General features: G+C 54.3%; 1 protein-coding gene across 2 annotated transcripts in view; it reads left to right on the forward strand.

The window, feature by feature from the left end:
* The window catches only part of RNF144A (ring finger protein 144A), a 107,127-nt gene that overhangs the window by 63,661 nt on the left and 25,544 nt on the right, over positions 1–17,922 (forward strand). For both annotated transcript variants that reach the window (XM_059405102.1, XM_059405103.1), the window contains 3 exons: positions 7,066–7,211; positions 17,115–17,219; positions 17,348–17,408. In XM_059405102.1, coding sequence (XP_059261085.1) covers positions 7,077–7,211; positions 17,115–17,219; positions 17,348–17,408 — 301 coding nt within the window. In that variant the 5' untranslated portion in view covers positions 7,066–7,076. The remainder of the gene's footprint in view (positions 1–7,065; positions 7,212–17,114; positions 17,220–17,347; positions 17,409–17,922) is intronic.

The raw sequence follows: 17,922 nt of genomic DNA on the forward strand, positions 1-17,922 counted from the left end.
GCACAGTTCACACACGTGCACAGAGTTCGCACACGTGCACAGTTCGCACACTTGCACAGAGTTCGCACATGTGCACAGTTCGCACATGTGCACAGAGTTCGCACACGTGCACAGAGTTCACACACGTGCACAATGTCTTTCACCTTCACTGCTGACATCCCACCCCAGGAAGGGCATCTGTTCCCAGGATGAACATATATGGACACATGAGAATCACCTGAAGACCATCATGTACCCTGTCAGCTCAGGTTTTCATCAAAAAACACCGCAGACTGAGGGAGGGGCGGAGGGCTTAAACAGCAGGACTGTCTTTGCCGCAGTTTGGAGCTGGAAGTCTGAGATCAGGTGCCCACGTGGGCAGGTTCTGGAGAGAGCCCCTGTCTGGCTCACAGATGGCCGCCTTTTCCCTGTGTCCTCACAGGCAGATGAGAGACAGTGCGGGAGGGAGAGACCCAGATGGTCCTCCCCTGTAAGCCCCGCCCTATATGACCTCATGCAACCTGAAGGACCTCGTAAAGACGGAGAGTCACATGGAGAGTTAGGGCTACAACTTTGGAATTTGGGGAGGAGGACACAGTTCTGTCCATAACACGGACAGTAGGGCTCACACCTGCTGTTGCGTGTCATGTGGGTTTCCATAAAGGTACAAAGACAGTATTCACCATTGCAGTATCGTTCTGAGTAGTTTCACTGTCCTAAAACATCCTCCGTAGCTCGGCTCTCTGTCTTCCCCCCACACACCATCACGGGTCTCCTAATTCTGTGCGTTCCCGAATGTCCTGTAGTCTGAATCACACCGTATGCAGACTCTTCAGATCAGTTTCTTTCCCTCAGGAATATGCATTTACGTATCCCCCGTGTCTTTTCATGGCTTCCTGACTCATTTCTGTTTAGCTCTGAATAACAGTTTATTGTCTGGGCATCCCACCAGCTGAAGAAACTGGTGTATTTCATTCACTCACTGAAGGACGTCTCCTTGGGTGCTTCCAAGTGTCGGCATTTGTGCATGAAACTTCTCTATACGTGCATGTGCAGGTTTTCCCGGGACTGCGGTTTTCAGGTCACTCGTGTAAATTCCTGGCAGCCCAGTTGGCTAGAAATCGTGACTGTCTGCCCTTGAGCTGTGGCCCTCTCCTCTGGAGGGGGTAACATCTGTGTGTCTTCCTGAGGGATCAGGAAACCGTGTGCTTGGATAAGTCGGCGTCTCTACAGTTAACTTTCTACTCAGCTACCATTCTCGTGTTTCTGCTACCATGACGGCCCCAAATTACGAGGCCGCAGCTTTCCACCACCACCGCCAAAATGAATAAGGCCCGGGAAGCTCAGAGGCAGAACTGAAATTCCTTTCTCTTATATCTTTGCAGACCGAGGAGGCCCTGTTCTCCTGTCACCCAGAAGGAGATCAAAATGAGCTTGAGCAATGCCTGGGCCTTCCTGTCTTGCACACACGGCTAGTGTGCTGGTCGATGGCTGTGTGTGACCCCACCCTGTGTAACCCGGCTTACCCGATCTCTGTGCCTTGACTTCCTCATTTGTAAAATTGGAATGATGGCAACTTTTAAAGTCTCAAAGTCATCATGCAGATCAATGAAATGATGCATGGAAGGGATTCGCAAAATGCGTGATGCCATGAAGCAATCAAGATGTGTGTGTATTTATATACACATACATGTAGACACACACATGTACATATAATAGGAAGATCTGCCTGTGACCAGCACTGGTGAGAGGAGAGAAAACAGCATGCAGCGCTGGATAATAAATTCGCAAGTTGGTGAGATAAGCTGAAACATGCAGCAGACCTGGAGAGCCACACTCACCCAGAGAGAGACATAAAAAAGAATAGATGAAAGTCAGTATGCAGAGTCTAGCCCGGTGCCTGGCACACACCGGTGCTGTGCTGTGGTGTTTGCGGGACAATAACTTCCTGGAGCTTCAGCTCAGGTGGACCTGGGTGGGGAGTGCGGGAGGCGGAGTGTCACAGACCAGCGGCTCTCAGACCTCCCTGTGGGTGAGAATCCCTGGGAGGCTCATGGGGACATAGATTGCTGGGTCTCTCCCTGCTCCCCCCCCCCCCCCACCCCTACCCCCATGAGTTTGTGATTTTGTAGGTCTGGGTCAGGGCCCAAGGAGTCGCATACTAGCAAGTTCTCCGGCAGTGCCGGGGCTGATGTGTTGGGGAGCAGGTGTCCAGAATCAATTGACCGCAGGCAGCAGAGACTCCAGGAAGTGGGGGACAGCCAAAAGGATGAGAGAACTGAGGGAGCCCTCATAACACCAGGGGCTGAGGGTGTGCATGGAGGGCTCGGAGGAGTCGGACATGTGATGGGGCAGGGAAGGCGTGAGGATGGGAGCAAATGGGTGAGACTCAGCCAGCTGAGGTGAGCTTGTTGGAGTCCTTGGGAGAGGGACAGGTGGGCAGTGAGTGGCCAACAGATACCCTGCCTTCCTTGGCCATCTTTGCAAGGGTGAAGGTGGGGAGCATAGGGACCTACAGATGAGCACAGACCCGAGCGCAGGGGTGGGAGGGCTCTGGCCCATCCCCGGGGTTGGCTTGGGCTAACACGCAGCCTGCCTTCCCTTCCAGCCTTCGTCCTCAGGCCACGCATCTTCCACCACGTGCTGCTCTGCGTGACCCAGCAGTGAGTAACAAGTCGCTTCCCTCAGAAACAGTTTGAATTCCTTACATTGAGTAATACTCATAATTGACCAGATGTTCTTAAAATAGTTGGCTTCATGTGACTTGACCTTCCCATTAGGAAAACAAAGACTGTTTTTTTCTTTTATTGTGCATTGTGATTTTCTTAGCAAATTCCTATTTCAGCTTTGCAGCTGTTCAGTGTTTGTAAAATCATATTCGGTGCATCCTGTGTGCAGGGGTGGCCCATGACAGGCTTAAACAGTATTTTTTTCTTTCTTTCTTTTTTTTGAAAATATGTTCCATTGTTACCTACATTTAAATCCTGATTTGGGGCAGTCAGAGAGTCTCTAATCTCGAGGGGAAAGAATACTGACACGGTGCCAGGAAGTCGGAATTTGACCTGCTTCGAGTAGTTCTCAGGGAGGGAAGTGAGAGGCCATGGTTGACATGTACACAGGGCAGCGGGCAGCCGCACTGTCTTGAGGTCAAGTGGAAATCGTGGTTCAGGAAGAAAGGAAGTGAGGGGTCAAGGCTGGAGTTGTGCAAAGGGTCATGTCTTCAGAGATGCTGTAAACAGGAAACAGAGCCAAACCCAGAGGCTGGGGAGAGCAAGGAGTGTCTGAGAGCGAACAGCCAGGAGAGGACAAGTGGTCTAGTGTGGAGGCAGAGGCGGTTTCTGGGGCAGGCGAGTGCTCCCGTGATGCACAGTCTGCCCAGGATGTGCGGTTGGGGCTGTGAGGACTGTAGGAAGGTTTGTCCGTAGATGTCTGCTTTTCTGCCGCATCCTGGAGTGTGGTCCAAATTTGGACCGCACTGACAGTGGACCATAAAGCAGGAGGCTTCAGGGGTGCCTGGGGGGCTCAGTTGGTTAGGCAACTGACTCTTGGTTTCAGCTCAGGCACTGATCTCAGGTCGTGAGATTGAACCCTGCCTCAGGCTCTGTGCTCGGCATGGAGTCTGCTTGAGATCTCTCTCCTTCTCTCTCTGCCCCTCAGGTGTGTGTGCTCCCTCTCTCTCTCTTTCCCTCTTTCTAAAATAAATAAATATTTAAGGGAAAAAAAAAAGGCAGGACGCTTTCATTTTGGTTTGCTTCTTCCAAAGATTTCCACCAGCACGAGGGGCTTCCTGAAAGACTGAATTTATCCTACAGTTTCTCTGCTCAGCAGCTTGTCTCTTCCATTAGCCCACATGGGTTCATGTCCAGGGTCCTGAACCTGACATATGATAGTGACTTCAACCTACCAAACAGGTAAAAAGACCCAGGAATTGTAAATATATTTCTTCTCACTCTTTACAACAAGCAAGGGAGGTTGTGGTGTTTAGTTTTAAGAAGTCAAAACACTAAAGTTCCTAGAAGTTATGATGTTTCTCCAAAGTTAGTGACCAAGTGGCAGAACAAGCGTTTGAACCCAGGTCTGCTCCCTTCCAAAGTGGGGAGCTCTTTCTCCTGAGACTGCTGCTACAGTGCCCTCTGGAATCCAAGCCTGGGCCATAGCTCGCAGCCACCTGCCCTGTGCTCTCTGGGAGGGACAAGCCTTTGGCCCAGGCCTGCCATGCCTCTTATATAGGTTTTGATCCCTTATAGGGCCAGCTAACATTCATAGTCAAAACCTAATCCTCACTCTAGAGAGTGAGTTTAAGCAATGTTACTTGAAAAAAAAAAAAAAAAATCCTTAGGGAGTCAAACAAAAAAAGATACAGAAGAATATGAAGGAAAAACAAAACAAAACAAAACAAAAACCTTGACTCATGAGCCCAGGATCTAGAAAATGCTTGTGGACATCTAAAGTAATAATAACAATGTTATAATAATAATTAATAATAATAATACTAGTATGGATAGATTCAAGGTGTGGAGGAATGTTCCAAATTAAAATGAACTTAGGGGAGGGCACATCTGGTTCCCTCTGCACCCCCAGATAGCTGAGTGACCCCAGATCGTGAGTGCTGGCCCCCTAGGTGGCTGGTCAAAGGACAACTTGCTTAAATTACGTTGAAAGCTCCAACCAATCCAAAAGTTATTTGAATTTGTGTCAAAGAGCTCTTTTCTAACGAAAGGAAGTACACCTTAGATTAAGGTGTTCCTGGTTGTTAGAAGTCTTGGGAGGAGTCTGGATCCTCACGGGCACTGTCCCTTTCCTGCCCTGAATGCTGATCTCTGCCCTTACTCCCCACAGGGATTCCTGCCGGCCTTTCGTAGCTGCCCGCATCTGCTTGGCTCTTGAAGGTCAGGCTCTCCCCTGCTTATCTGTTAGTTCACACCACTGATGTTCCTGTGTTCTTTGTCACTGTGTCTTATCTCCTCAGACTGTGTTCAAGATTGTGCTGTAGCTTCTCCCCCATCCAGACGCCCAGCATAGAGTCCACAGAGCTGAGTCCTGCCCGAACACTGGCTTAGTGATACCTAGTGAGCTACGACTGACAGAACCTGAGAAAGGGACATAAATACAATTTCAGAAGTTCTCATGACAGTTCCTTGTCCCTAGAGATACCTGGTACAGGTGACGGAAATGTCTGATTCCTCCGAGTCTGATTCCTTCTCGCAGATCCATAAAAGGATGGCTGAATGAGACCTCTTGGGAGGGGGAGTAGGGATCTTCCCTGGTCTTTCCTGAGCATTTCCTGCATATGCCAGGTCCTCACAGCATCCCCAGGGGACGGGCTCATCAGCCCCATCACAACACGAGTGCACCAAGGCCAGTAATGGGCGCAGAGCTGCCCGTACTGGTTCTGGGTGTCCTCTTTGTCTCAGAGCAGAGAGCTCCTTTTCTTCCTACCGTGGGGCTGCCAGTCTCTGTCCAGGGAAAGATGTTCGCGTATCTTCTCTTCCGTTTTGATAGCCGCTCTCTTTGACCCGTGTGAAATGGCACCTCCCTTCGAAACTCAAACTTCATCCTCCTCATGAAGCTATTTTAACGATTCTACCCAGACTTCCTTGCATCTTTACCACGTACCTAGAGCGCTGATTTCTCACATCGACCACATCCTGCCTTATATTATCAGTTAGCTTTTTATGTGGCGAATTGAATCTGAAGACCCGAAGGCGGGAAATTGTGTCTCCTACGTCTCTGAGTCTTTCTAAGATGCTAGAATCATTTTGTGTCCCTTCCGGTCATTGGTTTGTGTTTTGATTTGTTTTTTCTTCCTGCGTTACATCTTTGTTGTAACATACACCTGCCTTTGCTGTAAGTAGAAAACTGGACAAGACAAATCCCGATGCCATGGCCTTGCCAACTAGCAGGGAAAGCAGGTGTCTCTTGCTATCTTTTGCTTTCTGTCCCCCAGTTCAGAAGCGGGGTTGGACAGAGAAGGGCACCCATTGTCTAAGTCCATTTGAACCCTGAGAGCTGGGTAGCTGGAGGTCCCTCTCAGCATTCAGATGGCCCTGGACTGTGTCTGAGATTTTAGCAAACCCGACTCCTTTCTGAGTTTGGGGAGCAAGGAACATGCTTACTGATTGCAGGAGCACACTGGCCCTCACTAGCTTCAGTCAGGCTCCAGGAGTTCAGGGTGAGAATGTGCCTGCCTAGAGGCAAGCATGTGTCCGTTCACTTAACCAGCAGGTGCGGAGAGGCCACTGTGGATCAGGTGCTGAGCTACCACCTGGAGGCCCACACCTGCCCTGCCTTCCCCAAGCAGCTAGCGGTGGGAATCGGTGTGATAAATATGAACATGCTGTCAGGAGGCAGGCTGTGGGCAGGTTGGGAGGTTTGGGAAGGATGCGGAAGTGAAGGGGGCTTTTATTCGTGTGTAGGGAGAATCTGCTAGACACCAGGCCCTGTAAGGCGCACCTGGCCCATGCACGTGAGCAAGTCTGCTCTAAGGCCCTTGCCGGCCTCCAGCTCACATGTTAGGAAACCTGCGCGTGTGTAAGGAGGTGGAGGTGTCATGCTGACTCTCGAGGGTGAGGTGACACCTGGCAGCATGGCTGGAAGCCCGTGAGGAAAGGTGCCTTCTGCTTGGAGGGCCGTGAGCGTGAGGAGGGGGCTTCACCCACTGCTCCCCCGGGGTTGGTTCAACACAGAGACCAGAGAGCAGCTTCATCGTACCAGACTGTTTCAGCAGAAGCTTCCTCTCCATGCTTGCGAAGGTTTTGGTCTCCTGGGCCAGGTGCTTGGTCGGCGGGAGAGGACTTACTCAGTGCCCAGAGGAAGGAGGGACGGATGGACGGATGGGCGGATGGAGGGCTGGGTGGGTCATCTGCCATTCCGAGGGTCGACACGATCATGCCGGCTGTGTGGGAAAGGGGTCCCCCACAGATCCAAGTCAGGAATCCCTGGTTACAACAGGGAGCCCAAATGCGTTGTCTAGAACCGTGGGCCCCTTCCCAGGGATCTTGCTGCAGCCGGAAGGGATCCCCGCCTCGGTTCTGCCGGTGAGTTCGCACAAGGGGGGTCTGACGGCCTGCGCTTCTCTCATTTCAGACTGCTCTGCCATGACCACGGCGCGGTACCGGCCCACGTGGGACCTGGCCCTCGACCCGCTGGTGTCGTGCAAGCTGTGTCTCGGGGAGTATCCAGTGGAGCAGATGACGACCATCGCCCAGTGCCAGTGCATCTTCTGCACTCTGGTTGGTCCCTTGGGGAGAAAACAGTGGTTAAAACACTTCCAGGAGGAGCCTTTGCGTTTGTTTTTCGTGACCTTGGACCCCACCTTTGCCAGGGACAGAGTCTCTCATGCAGTTCCTGGAAGAATGCGCCTTGGAATCCGTCAGGCACCCCAGTAGATTTCCAGCCCAGGAGCTCGCGATGCAAAAGTTAGAGGTTAAACGGAGTTGTAGAAGCTGGAAATGCAGCTCAGGAAAGCTGATCATGATGTGTGCTTTCCTTTCCAGAAAGAAAAAGCTTTACCACACCTCATTTTAAATTTAATGATTGCATCCTTGAGATTATAACTCAAGGTGCTAAGCTAGTGAGTGCACACGGAGGACACCATGTGGGATACTGGCTACTCCCCTCAGCTTGCTCCGCGCCACGCTCCCGAGGATGCTGAAATCGCATTTAAATTTCCGTGTGCCTTAGCCAGCATTATTTGGGGCCTAATGATCTGCTCTTAGTGACCACAGGGACCCAGGGACCTCTCTCCCTCGGGCCTCACTCATACCCAGCCTGTCACCCCTCAGAAAGGGAAAGTGAGGATATGGGGTTTATTTTCAGTTCATCTTCTTGAATTCTACTTGATTTCTCTTCCCATTCAAGGAATAAAAAAGAAAGTCCAGAAAAAAAGAATGTTTTCTTCCAACTATAAAAAACCCCAAAAAGTTGCTTCTGAATTTAACCGTGTTATAAATGGACCATCTGGGTGGCCTGCCGGTGTGTTTTTCAAATGTCTAGGTGAAAATCTGTCACCAGACAGCCTTCCCCACCCTTTTGCAGGAGCCGCGGCCTCCCTCCCCGCCCCTGTTGCGTAGACCTGACTTCATGTCTCCTGATGTCCCTGGGACGTGGGCACGAGGGGCGGCGCGTCTCTTTCAGAGATAGCGAGACGGGGCTTTGCTGACCTTCACGTGTCCATCTTCTGACGCTGCCTTCCTGGGGGGCGGGATTCCGTACCCCTTAAACACCTTGTCCACCAGGACTGACCGCTGCTCGTCACTAAAAGTTCGCTAGACCACACCACGGGGGGTCTGCCTCGGTGCTGATCTGCGAGAAATGCAGCTCCTTAAAGCCTCAGGAAAGTCACTTCAGCCTGGAGGCCAGGAAATTGCTTTTGACGTTTTCCTGAGACGGGAAAGGTTGGGAGGGAGAGGGGAGCGGGGGAGGCAGAGCTGGGGACCCCCAGCCCCTGCGCACTGGCCGTGGGACTCGGCTCATTTCTAGAGGAAGAGCTGGCGAGGGGGAGCAGTCAGGACCGAGTCAAGGCTTCCTTTCTGTAGGTTGCCTCCCTCTTACCTGAGGGAGAGTCTTCTGTGGGCTCCAGGGGTGGAGTCAGTCCTACCTGTCCGGTGCCCGTGGGCGACCTTGCTGGTTCTCGGTCACCGGCTCTTCCCCTCCCCCACCTTTCCTCCTTTCTTTGTTGTTGTTTGGGTTTTCTATTTCTAGAGAATTGTAGTGAAAACCTTAAGCAACTCCAATTCACATCAAGTGCTTAATGTAAGGGGGCCGACTTTGAAGGAGGGGAGAGAGCGCGGTGAGCGCGGTCCCCACGAAGAGGGGCGTCTGCAGTTCTAAGAGAGAGCAGGACAGTGGAGATTTTATTTTATTTTTTCTCACATCCAGGTATTAAACATGACAATGTTGAAAAAACAGTTGCACTTGTTTCTGCAGCAAGAACAGAGGAGGCACCTGTGTGTTGACAGACTGAGAGTGGGGGAGGTGCCCGCGCCCCATGTCTTCCCTGTGTGGGGGCCTCAAGTCACCCCAGCCCGCCACCATGGGCCGCGGCCAGAGGCGTCGTAACTGCCCCTTCTCTGGGGGACAGACAGGAGAAGGGGGGAAAGAGAAAAGAGAGAAAATTGTCGGGAAGGCAGGAAGCCCTCTTCTAGTGACTGGACGATTATTGTTAGGTTCTGAGGGACGCTGACCTCAAGCAGGGAGGGGCCCAAGGGGAATCCAGGACGGGGAGGTCAGGCATCTCTGCCTTGAAATGCAGGCGCTGCTTCTGACCTCGACGGCCGCTGAGGCCTCCTCTGTATGTTGGGTCCCCCAGTAGTTAACGGTGGGGGAAGCTGAGACTTGCGGTTTGTAGTCAAGTGCTCTTTCCACGATGGCCACGCCGTGGCTCCTGAGGTGGGCGGTGCCGTACATTTTCACTGGAAAATGTACCCACGGTCCAGCCCCTAAGCTTACTGCCCCCTGGGTGGCTCTGGCCTGGTAGGGCAGCTGACGACCCGAGGCTGGCTCAGAGGGGTCACTTTAGAGCCCGGTGGAAACTTTTCCTAGCAAAACCCTCCCAATTCAGCCCCTGCACCACGACAGTCCCACTTCTGCTTGGTGTCCACGTGGCTCTATCCGCTCACACTTTCTCTGATAGCTAGCTCAGATGACCCTCTGTAGTTCGGACCCTTTGGGGTGGAAATGCCACCAATGTAATTGGGTCCCTGTCTTTATCCAGACTCCGAGCTCCTGTTCCTATTCCCTCCCCCATCCTCAGTTCCTGCCCGCAACTGCTCCGAACTACTGGGCGCTTCCAGCTCCTCTTACTGTATCTGGTTCCTTCTGCCCCACTGTGTTGTAACATCCCCTTACCGATAACCCCCCCTAGAGGAGCAGGAATTTTGTTTCATTGTTCCCTAAGCCTTGGCACACAGTGACGCTCAGAAAAGTGTCTGTCATTGGGATGGTCGGTGCTTGAGTTCTCAACAGCTTGTGTTGCGTGAGGAAGATGCTACTCTTACTTTTCTTACTTTCACGATCGCAACTGCAATCCCTCTGCCTCTCCCTCTAATCTGAGCCGGGTCTAGGAAATCCTAGTGTCTTAGGTTAAGAGGAAGCCAGCTGGGGCTCACCACATGGTAAGAGGGAGTGCGGGGGGCTGGTGTTCAAAGTGTCCTTCAGCTCAGGTTCATTCAGATGAAGTCTCCAGGAGAGACTAACTATGTCAGTGGTTAAAGCAGGCCTCTCTGTCAGTGTAGATGACCCACAGGTGGGTCATCTGTCCTACACGTTGGCTCCTGGGGGCTCTGAGTTCCCTAGGCCTCTGTGGGGCACAGCTCCCCAGCTTCTGCTCTCTGGGCTGGGGCCCGGTGCTGTAGAGGGCCTCATCCTAGTCTTGGGTCTCACGATGGGGAAAGGCATACCTTGTGGTCCGGGGCTGAGAATGGCCTGGGACTTCCCGCCGCCAAGATGGCAGCCGTATGGACACGTAGCTCAGCAAGGCCTTTCTGTGTCCCTGTGCAGACCTGCTCCCTGATGTGCATGGTCTCGAGCTATCACCCAGGCCCTCGGATTCTCTGCCCCACTGCTCACAGGCACGCCACAGTCATTTTTGTCTTTATCCCTGTCTTCTAGGTTCCCTCAAACTCTGCCTTGTGGGTAGAACAGGAGGGGGAATACCGTTTGTTAATTGCTGGTGACATACCACATTCATCTCACTTGTCATAAAATCCTGTGAAGTGGGCAGAACTCCCCCATCTCATGAAGAGACACCGCAGCTCAGAGAGATGAACTGTCCCGCTCCAGAATGCTCTCTGGTTGCCTCCCTCACTTGGCGCTTGTGTCCTGATCTGAAGCGTGTCTGCTAGCGGCCCCTAAGAAAACTCTGACCCCTGGCATCTGTTCTGCTGAGAAGCTACACACAGGCCTGGGGGCTGCCCTGGTGTCATTTGCGGGCCACTCCAGGTCAGGGCACGAGCCGTCCTCCGTACACCCCTGCGTCTCGGCACCTTCCAACCCGGAAGGACACGCAGGGTCTTTCTCTCCCCCTGTTATGTGCACCTGACCCTCCATCCCCAGCCCCCCCCTGTTCTCACCCAGGAGACCCATCCAAGTCTCTCACAGTTAGGGCCCTGGACCCCTGCCCCGTCGTGGGCAAGGTCCCCGGATGGAGATTCTTAGCAGTGCCCCCGCCCCTTCTTGTCCACAAGCAAGCATGTCGTCGGTTTCTGTTTGCTGGAATAGTCCTCAGCTCTGTGCACAGTCGAGACAGCCTAGGGCACTGAGGGGAAGTGAGTGGAGCCTCCCTCTACAGAAGGATCCCTCAGGTGTCCCGATTCTGAGCAGCCGTGCGCGGACTCATGTTGTCCGCCACTTGGGCCTCAGAGTCACGTATCTGTGTCCCCTTCTGTCCGCACACACACAGAGACCCCACAGAGCCGCACACAGAAATGCACTGACTCTCCCATCAGCACGAGTTCCCCCGGAGACTTCTCTGCCTTCCATAGTGTTGGCTCCTAGACTTTGGGTGCAGAGCAAATCGGTATTTGTTGAGTGTGTGACAGGACGGCTTCTCTGTGTGTTAGCACCCTCCCTCCACAATGCCTCTGCTTGCCTTCCGCTGGGAGGTCTTTGCAGTGACGGTGAGGTTTGCTTCAAGACTCATCTTCGCTGCTCTGTGACTTCGGTTTTTCACATCAGCTGATTGCAAGCCTTGTCCGCATTTGCTGCTTACAGGTGTGGTGGGGTGGGGGCTGTGCTTGCCTCCTCCCCCCGCCGCCCTGCGGAGGAGGCTGCCTCCCACAACCCACAGAGGAGGCTATGTCCCCCCACAGAGGAGGCTGTGTTTCCCACACCCCAGGGAGGACCATCGGCCCCCAAAGAGGAGGCTGTGTCCCCCTCCCCAGGGAGGGGCTTGTGCCCCCTGCAGAGGAGGGGTTCACACTCTCTCCGGGATCGCCTCTCACCCCTGCCCCAGCCGGCGAGTGCAGCCACTGCCCCAGGAGAAGGGGGTCCAGGATTCCCTGGTCTCTGTGCAGGAGCAGACCAGCTTCAACTCCAGGCTCTTCGCTCCGTGTAGAGCAGTGGTGCCAAGGCCTCTGAGTCCCCAGAAAAGCCCCCAAGTTGTCAGAGCGGGACTGAGTCCTCTTCAGACCATCCTAACCATCGCCTCCAGATCTCCCTCAGCCTCACCCTGTGCCCCGCTCTGGTCCCGCCTCATCAGAGCCTGCCGGTTACTGGCCGCAGCCGGGTTCTCAGAACAGTCCTCCTGCACTCCGTCAGCGGGGCCGGGGACCCCCTGCAGGACTCCATAGGGGACGCCTCATTTTGATGGTCGATTTTTCCAGTCCCTGCTGGCTCCAGGCCAGGCAGTGGGATGTGTCCAGCTCCCCCGATGAGCTGCCGTCACTGTTACTTCCTGAAGCCAGGGTGGCACACTGCCCTGTCGGGGACAGTTGGCCTGAGCCGCTTACCTGGTCTTCTCGCCCCACTCACGTTTACCTCACCCCTCTGAGGCTGAGTTCTTGAATGCAGACTCTACTGGGGTAAATCCACTCCAGCCACACTGGGAGGAGTCCCCACCACCTCCCACGCGAAGCCCCCCACTGCTGCATGTGGCCCGGGCCCCCTCCTGCCTCTCCGGTACCAGCTGCGGTGTGGGGCACACCTGTGGTCAAGCCAGCCCTCCTGGGGTCGCTGTGCTTCGTGTGGGCCTGACGTGGGAGTAAGCACCCTGTGCTCTGCCTTCCTTGAACGAGCCCCCGTCCAGCCCTGTCCTCACGTAACCCATAGCTGGCTCGTCTCTCTCTTTGCTTTGACTGTGCTGAAGGAAGCCCCCCCAAGAGTTGCCGCCTCTGGTACGGTTCTGGCACACCCTCTCTCAAAAGCAGGTCCTGCCTGCTGAACCGATCTAGAAACCCCAAACAGGTGACAAACTCACACCTGTGGACTTCCGACTTGGTGCTCTTCAAAGAGAGTGTTTCACGCCAGGTCTGGGGCTCCCCATCCTTACTGGGCATCTGTAAGCACAAGCCTGCAGAGGGGTGTGCGTTCCTTGGGTCCTGACCTGTGTGCACGGCCCACCGTGCACTAATATTCGGGGCAGCTATAGCCATGGGGGCTGCCATGCTGACACCCACGGAAGACACACAGTGCCTGCCTGGGCATGTGACCATGGCCACCTTGGGTTGGCCTCGTGGTTGGAACAGGCTTGGTGGTGGTGGGCAACTTCGCTACTCCCACAGCACGTGGCATGGGGCCCCGGGAGGTATGGTCCCTTGTGCACAGCTGGGAGCTGGGTAGGCTGGGAGTCAGACCCAGGGCTGTGCTTCCCGGGCCCCTGTTCTTCAGATGGTATCTGCTGGGGACCCACCGCTGGGGTCTCACTGCAATCTCTTGTCCTGCCTGTTCATAAGGAGTGGATCCCCCAGGATTGTAAACTACTCCGGCTCTTTGAAGCACAGTTTCTGCGCGGTTTTCTCCTGCTCTCTGGGTCTGCAGCAGCCCGCAGACCCTCCAGTGAGAAAACAGCGCAGAGGCTTGCTGTAGCTCAGGCAAGGCCGCTGGGTCTCTGTGGCCCACTTCTCCTTGGCAGGAAACTGAAACAAATCTGCAGTGCCGTCTCCTCTTGGAACTGGGTTCCAAGAGTTGGAAGACAAAATGGAAAATGAAATGCCCGGAACATTCTGTGGCTCTTGACGCTCCCCCTCCTCCCTTCGGCCCTTTGTGCAGCAGATGCCCCCTTTCCTGGGATGCCCTTGTCCCTCTGGCCAGTGTGTCCCCTCTGGGAAGCCTTCCTGACCACCCCTTGAGGGGCCCTACTCCCCATTAGGGTGTTGGGAACACGGCACCATCCCGACCTGCAGGAGCGTCTTTCCCCGCAGTGGCGGTGGGGGGGCTTGGGGTCATAGCCTCCGAGCATCAGGGACGTGTACAGATGCATTGCAGGGTGACTGGGACTTCTCCAGCTTAAAGTACATACAACAGGGGTGCCTGGGTGGCTCAGTCAGTTAATGGTCTGACTCGATTTTAGCTCAGGTCTTGATCTCAGGGCGTGAGATCAAGCCCTGCATTGGGCTCCATGCTGGGTGTGGAACCTACTCACCAAACAAAAAAAAAAAAAAAAAAAAAAAAAAAGTACCTAAAATCTAAGGCCCTACTAAAAAAAAAAAAAGTAAGAGGGAGCTGGAAGTTCGTACTAAATTACTAAATGATTGCCCATGAAAGAGTGCTTCATTGAGGAAGAAGGCAGAAATTAAGAACAAAAACAAAAAACACCCTCCCCGCTTTGGAGTCAGGCACAAGTGAGCCCCGGCTCCAGCACTTATGGAGTGTGTCTTTGGGTCCATGCGTCACTTCCCCGAGTCTTTGTCTTCTCCTCTGTAAGCTGGGAGCCCTGAGGCCTTGCCAGATTCTCGCCGCAGGGAGGCCGCTGGATCCCCGAGAGCAGGAAACCCATCCATTGGCCTTTGCACTGTGTCTCTATTTTTTTTTTATTATTTTTTTAAGTTTTTATTTATTTATTTGACACAGAGAGAGAGATCACAAGTAGGCAGAGAGGCAGGCAGAGAGAGAGGAGGAAGCAGGCTCCCTGCTGAGCAGAGAGCCCGATGCGGGGCTCGATCTCAGGGCCCTGCGATCATGACCTGAGCTGAAGGCAGAGGCTTCACCCACTGAGCCACCCAGGCGCCCCTGGGTCTCTATTCTGAGAGAAGTTCCTCGGCCCGCTCTTTCGTCCTCCTTTTGGGACCTCTTCTTGCGCTTAGATGGAGAAACAAGGCTTGCAGTCATGACCTCTTCACATCTGGAAGGAGACTAGGCTGGTGTTCCGGGGAGGGCCAGCCAGACGCTTGGATCCGCATGTCTTCTTACAGAGTAAACACACGGGAGCTCCCAGAACGCAGTCGCTGTGCGCGCCGTGCGGAGGCTCCCAGGGATCCAGCCGGACGTGACGTGCTCACTGTTGGGCGGCAGGCCCATTCTGAGCAGTGATGTTCGGGGGCGTTGAGAGGCCCTCTTGCAGTTTCCCACGGGTGTTAGGTGGTGTGCTTCTCGGGGAGCCCAGAGGGTGCTGTGGTGCACGGCCCTGCAAAGTGCTGGGAGAGTTGAGGGCATTGGACCGTTCTCCAGAGAGAGCTGAGGGCATTGGACCGTTCTGCAGAGATCCCAGATAGGCAAACTGATGAGAAAAAATAAAATCATCATCTTGTGGCTAAGGTTCCTGTAGATTTTTATGCGTCTGACTCTAGGAATCCTCCCATGCAGACAGACACACTAGAGGCGCCAACAGTCGCTAAGGTCAGGGAAGTTGTGCTGGGTGCTTTTACCTTCTTCCTTAGAATCGCGGAAGCCCAGCAGGTTGGCCATCCCTGTTTTATGGTCGAGGGAGCTGTGGCCTGAACTCATTAGGGAGCCCTTCTGTGGCCTCTGCCTACAGCAGTTCCATGAGTCTGTCTAGCTCCAAAGCCTGTGGTCTTCCTCCCTCCTCACAGTCGCCCAGCCATCCCTGGTACATTCCAGGTCGCTCCCGACTGGAAACACAGCATAGTCACAAGGATCGCAGGCCACCGCTCCATAGCGTGGCTGTCTCCCTGAGGCAGCTGCCGTGGCGCTCACAGCCAGAGTGGGGGTGGGGGCCAGGCCTGCCTGCGGCTCTGTGGGAAAGCCCCCTCCTCTGCTGCCCGGCCTCCTCCTGGTGTGGGTTTTGATGGCGTACGTTTGAGACCACAAACCCAGGCCTCTGGGAGCTCTCCATAACCATCACCCTGGTGAGATGTCAGAGGTCTGGGCATTATGGAAGTTCATGGAGCCTCTGCACTCACGGGCAGCCCGGGCAGGGCTGAGGAGAGCAAGCTGACCTTGGGCTGGGCTCTGGGCAGCCGTCTTGCTGCTGACGCACGAAGCCTTGCATTCTGTGGGAAATGGCTCTTTTTGAGGATTGCCAAAACGGCTGCCTTGTGTCTCCGGTGGAATAAATATTCTGATGTGCCAGAAGGGTGAAACTTACCCATTTAGATTGAATTATTATACATACATACACTGTTCTTTTAAATACAGTTTATTTATTTATTTGAGAGAGAGCATGAGAGAGCACAAGCAGGGGGAGCAGCACAGGGAGAGGGAGAAGCAGGCTCCCTGCCCAGGACCCTGAGATCATGGCCCGAGCCAAAGGCAGACACTTAACTGAGCCACCCAGGTGCTCTGAATCATGATAACGTTTAATTGTGTTACTGTGACAGTGGTGTCGGCATCATGAACCCCAAATACTGGACTGGGCTGTGATTGAAGTTGACGTGGGGAGGCTGTTGAGATGGTTGCCGCTGGTTCCTCTTCCCATAGTAGCCCCAGTGTTGGTGCTCTTCTGGTTCTCCTGTGAACCTTCCAGCCTCTCTTGCTGCTTGCGGTGGCGAGCCTCTCCAGGGAGGCCGCATCCTTCTTCTCACTGTGCTCTTCCGGGGAGCGAGGGCTTCCCAGGCTCATAGACGGGACGGGAGCACATGGGCACCGTGTATGGCTTCCTCCTCTTCTATAGAACTCTGCGGTGTCTCCCCCATATCTGTCTGGCTGCGACTTTCAGCAGTCCTTCAGTGGGTGCAGTGGGAGTCAGTGACTGCTGGGGAAGTGGGATTCGGGGGTGAGGGACGGCATCTACGTACAGGTTATGGTGGGGGGGTGCCGGGGCATTTCCCAGTCGAGCCAGGCCGGGCTTGATGCAGGGCTTTCTGCCCTTGCTGTCGGGCCCCTTCTGTGGGGACTCAGTGTTCACACCCGAAAGGTGAAACCGTCCTCCCCTTCTTGTAAGAATGATCTAAGGAGTGCAGGAAACAGTGGAGTAGGAAGAGCTGGGTACAGAGCCTGAGGTCTGATTCCAACCTTCCTCTCTGCTTCTCTTCCTGCCGTGAGATCCGCCAGCGTGGTGCTGGCCAAGGTTGTGTGTGCGGATCCACCTGCTGCCTTCGTTCTGTGGCCTGGGATGGGGGGGGGGCACCCTGTAAATATCTGTCCAGTGATCAGAACCTCCAATTTGGTGGTTGCTGTGAGCCGCACAGTGAAGACAGGGAGCCGCGGCCGGGTGGCGCGCTGGGTTAAGCGTCAACGGGTCTTCGCCCCGAAGGAGGTCAAGGTGTTGAAAGACGCTTCTCTGTTCTTTTTCTTTTCAGTGCCTGAAACAGTACGTCGAGCTCTTGATCAAGGAAGGACTAGAAACCGCAATCAGCTGCCCCGATGCCGCCTGCCCTAAACAGGGCCGTCTGCGGGAGGACGAGGCACGAGCGCCTGAGCAGACGGGGTTTTGCACGTGCTGCACGGGGGGCCGTGGGCTCTGCGCAGGCGGCCAGGCTCTGCTCCAGCGCACAGCCACTAAAGGTCTTGTTTGTGTTCTTTCTCTTCTTAGATTGAGTGCATGGTTGCCGCCGAAATTATGCAAAGATACAAAAAGCTGCAGTTTGAAAGAGGTAGGTGCCCGCCGTGGTTGGGGTCATGGTTCCCGGGGCGGAGAGCCGGGGCGGCGGGGGCGGCGTGTTCGGTGGATAGCCTTGCGCCTGGTTTGGCCATATTGGAAGGAAAGCGTCGATGTAAGTTAGATTCCTGAAATGTCTGCGTCATTTTGATTCTCTGCAGAGCTCCCAGGTGGAAAGTCTTTGTTGGGGTTCTGCGCGGTAATGAGAAGGAATCCTACAACACACCTCGTTAGGGAGATTTGGGTGCAGGGGGTGGTTTAAACAGATCTGACCCTCATGGGGCATGATGCTTCCTCAGCCAGGTTAGGGCTAAGAGTACCGGGACTAAATTCTTAGACGCTGCAGAATTTAAAAGTTCCAAAGGCGCAGAAGGAAGTTGGGAGGCCACCATAGGTGGCATCTTGACAGAGAGTGTAGTCTGTCCCTTTGCCCTGGGGCCGGCCCCGAGTCCCTTGTAAGTATTCTGATGGCCCTGCCAGCTTGCTCCCTTCTGTAAACATGGCCCCTG

This window comes from Mustela nigripes, chromosome 7 (genome assembly GCF_022355385.1).
Source record: "Mustela nigripes isolate SB6536 chromosome 7, MUSNIG.SB6536, whole genome shotgun sequence".
NCBI classification, from domain to species: Eukaryota; Metazoa; Chordata; class Mammalia; order Carnivora; family Mustelidae; genus Mustela; species Mustela nigripes.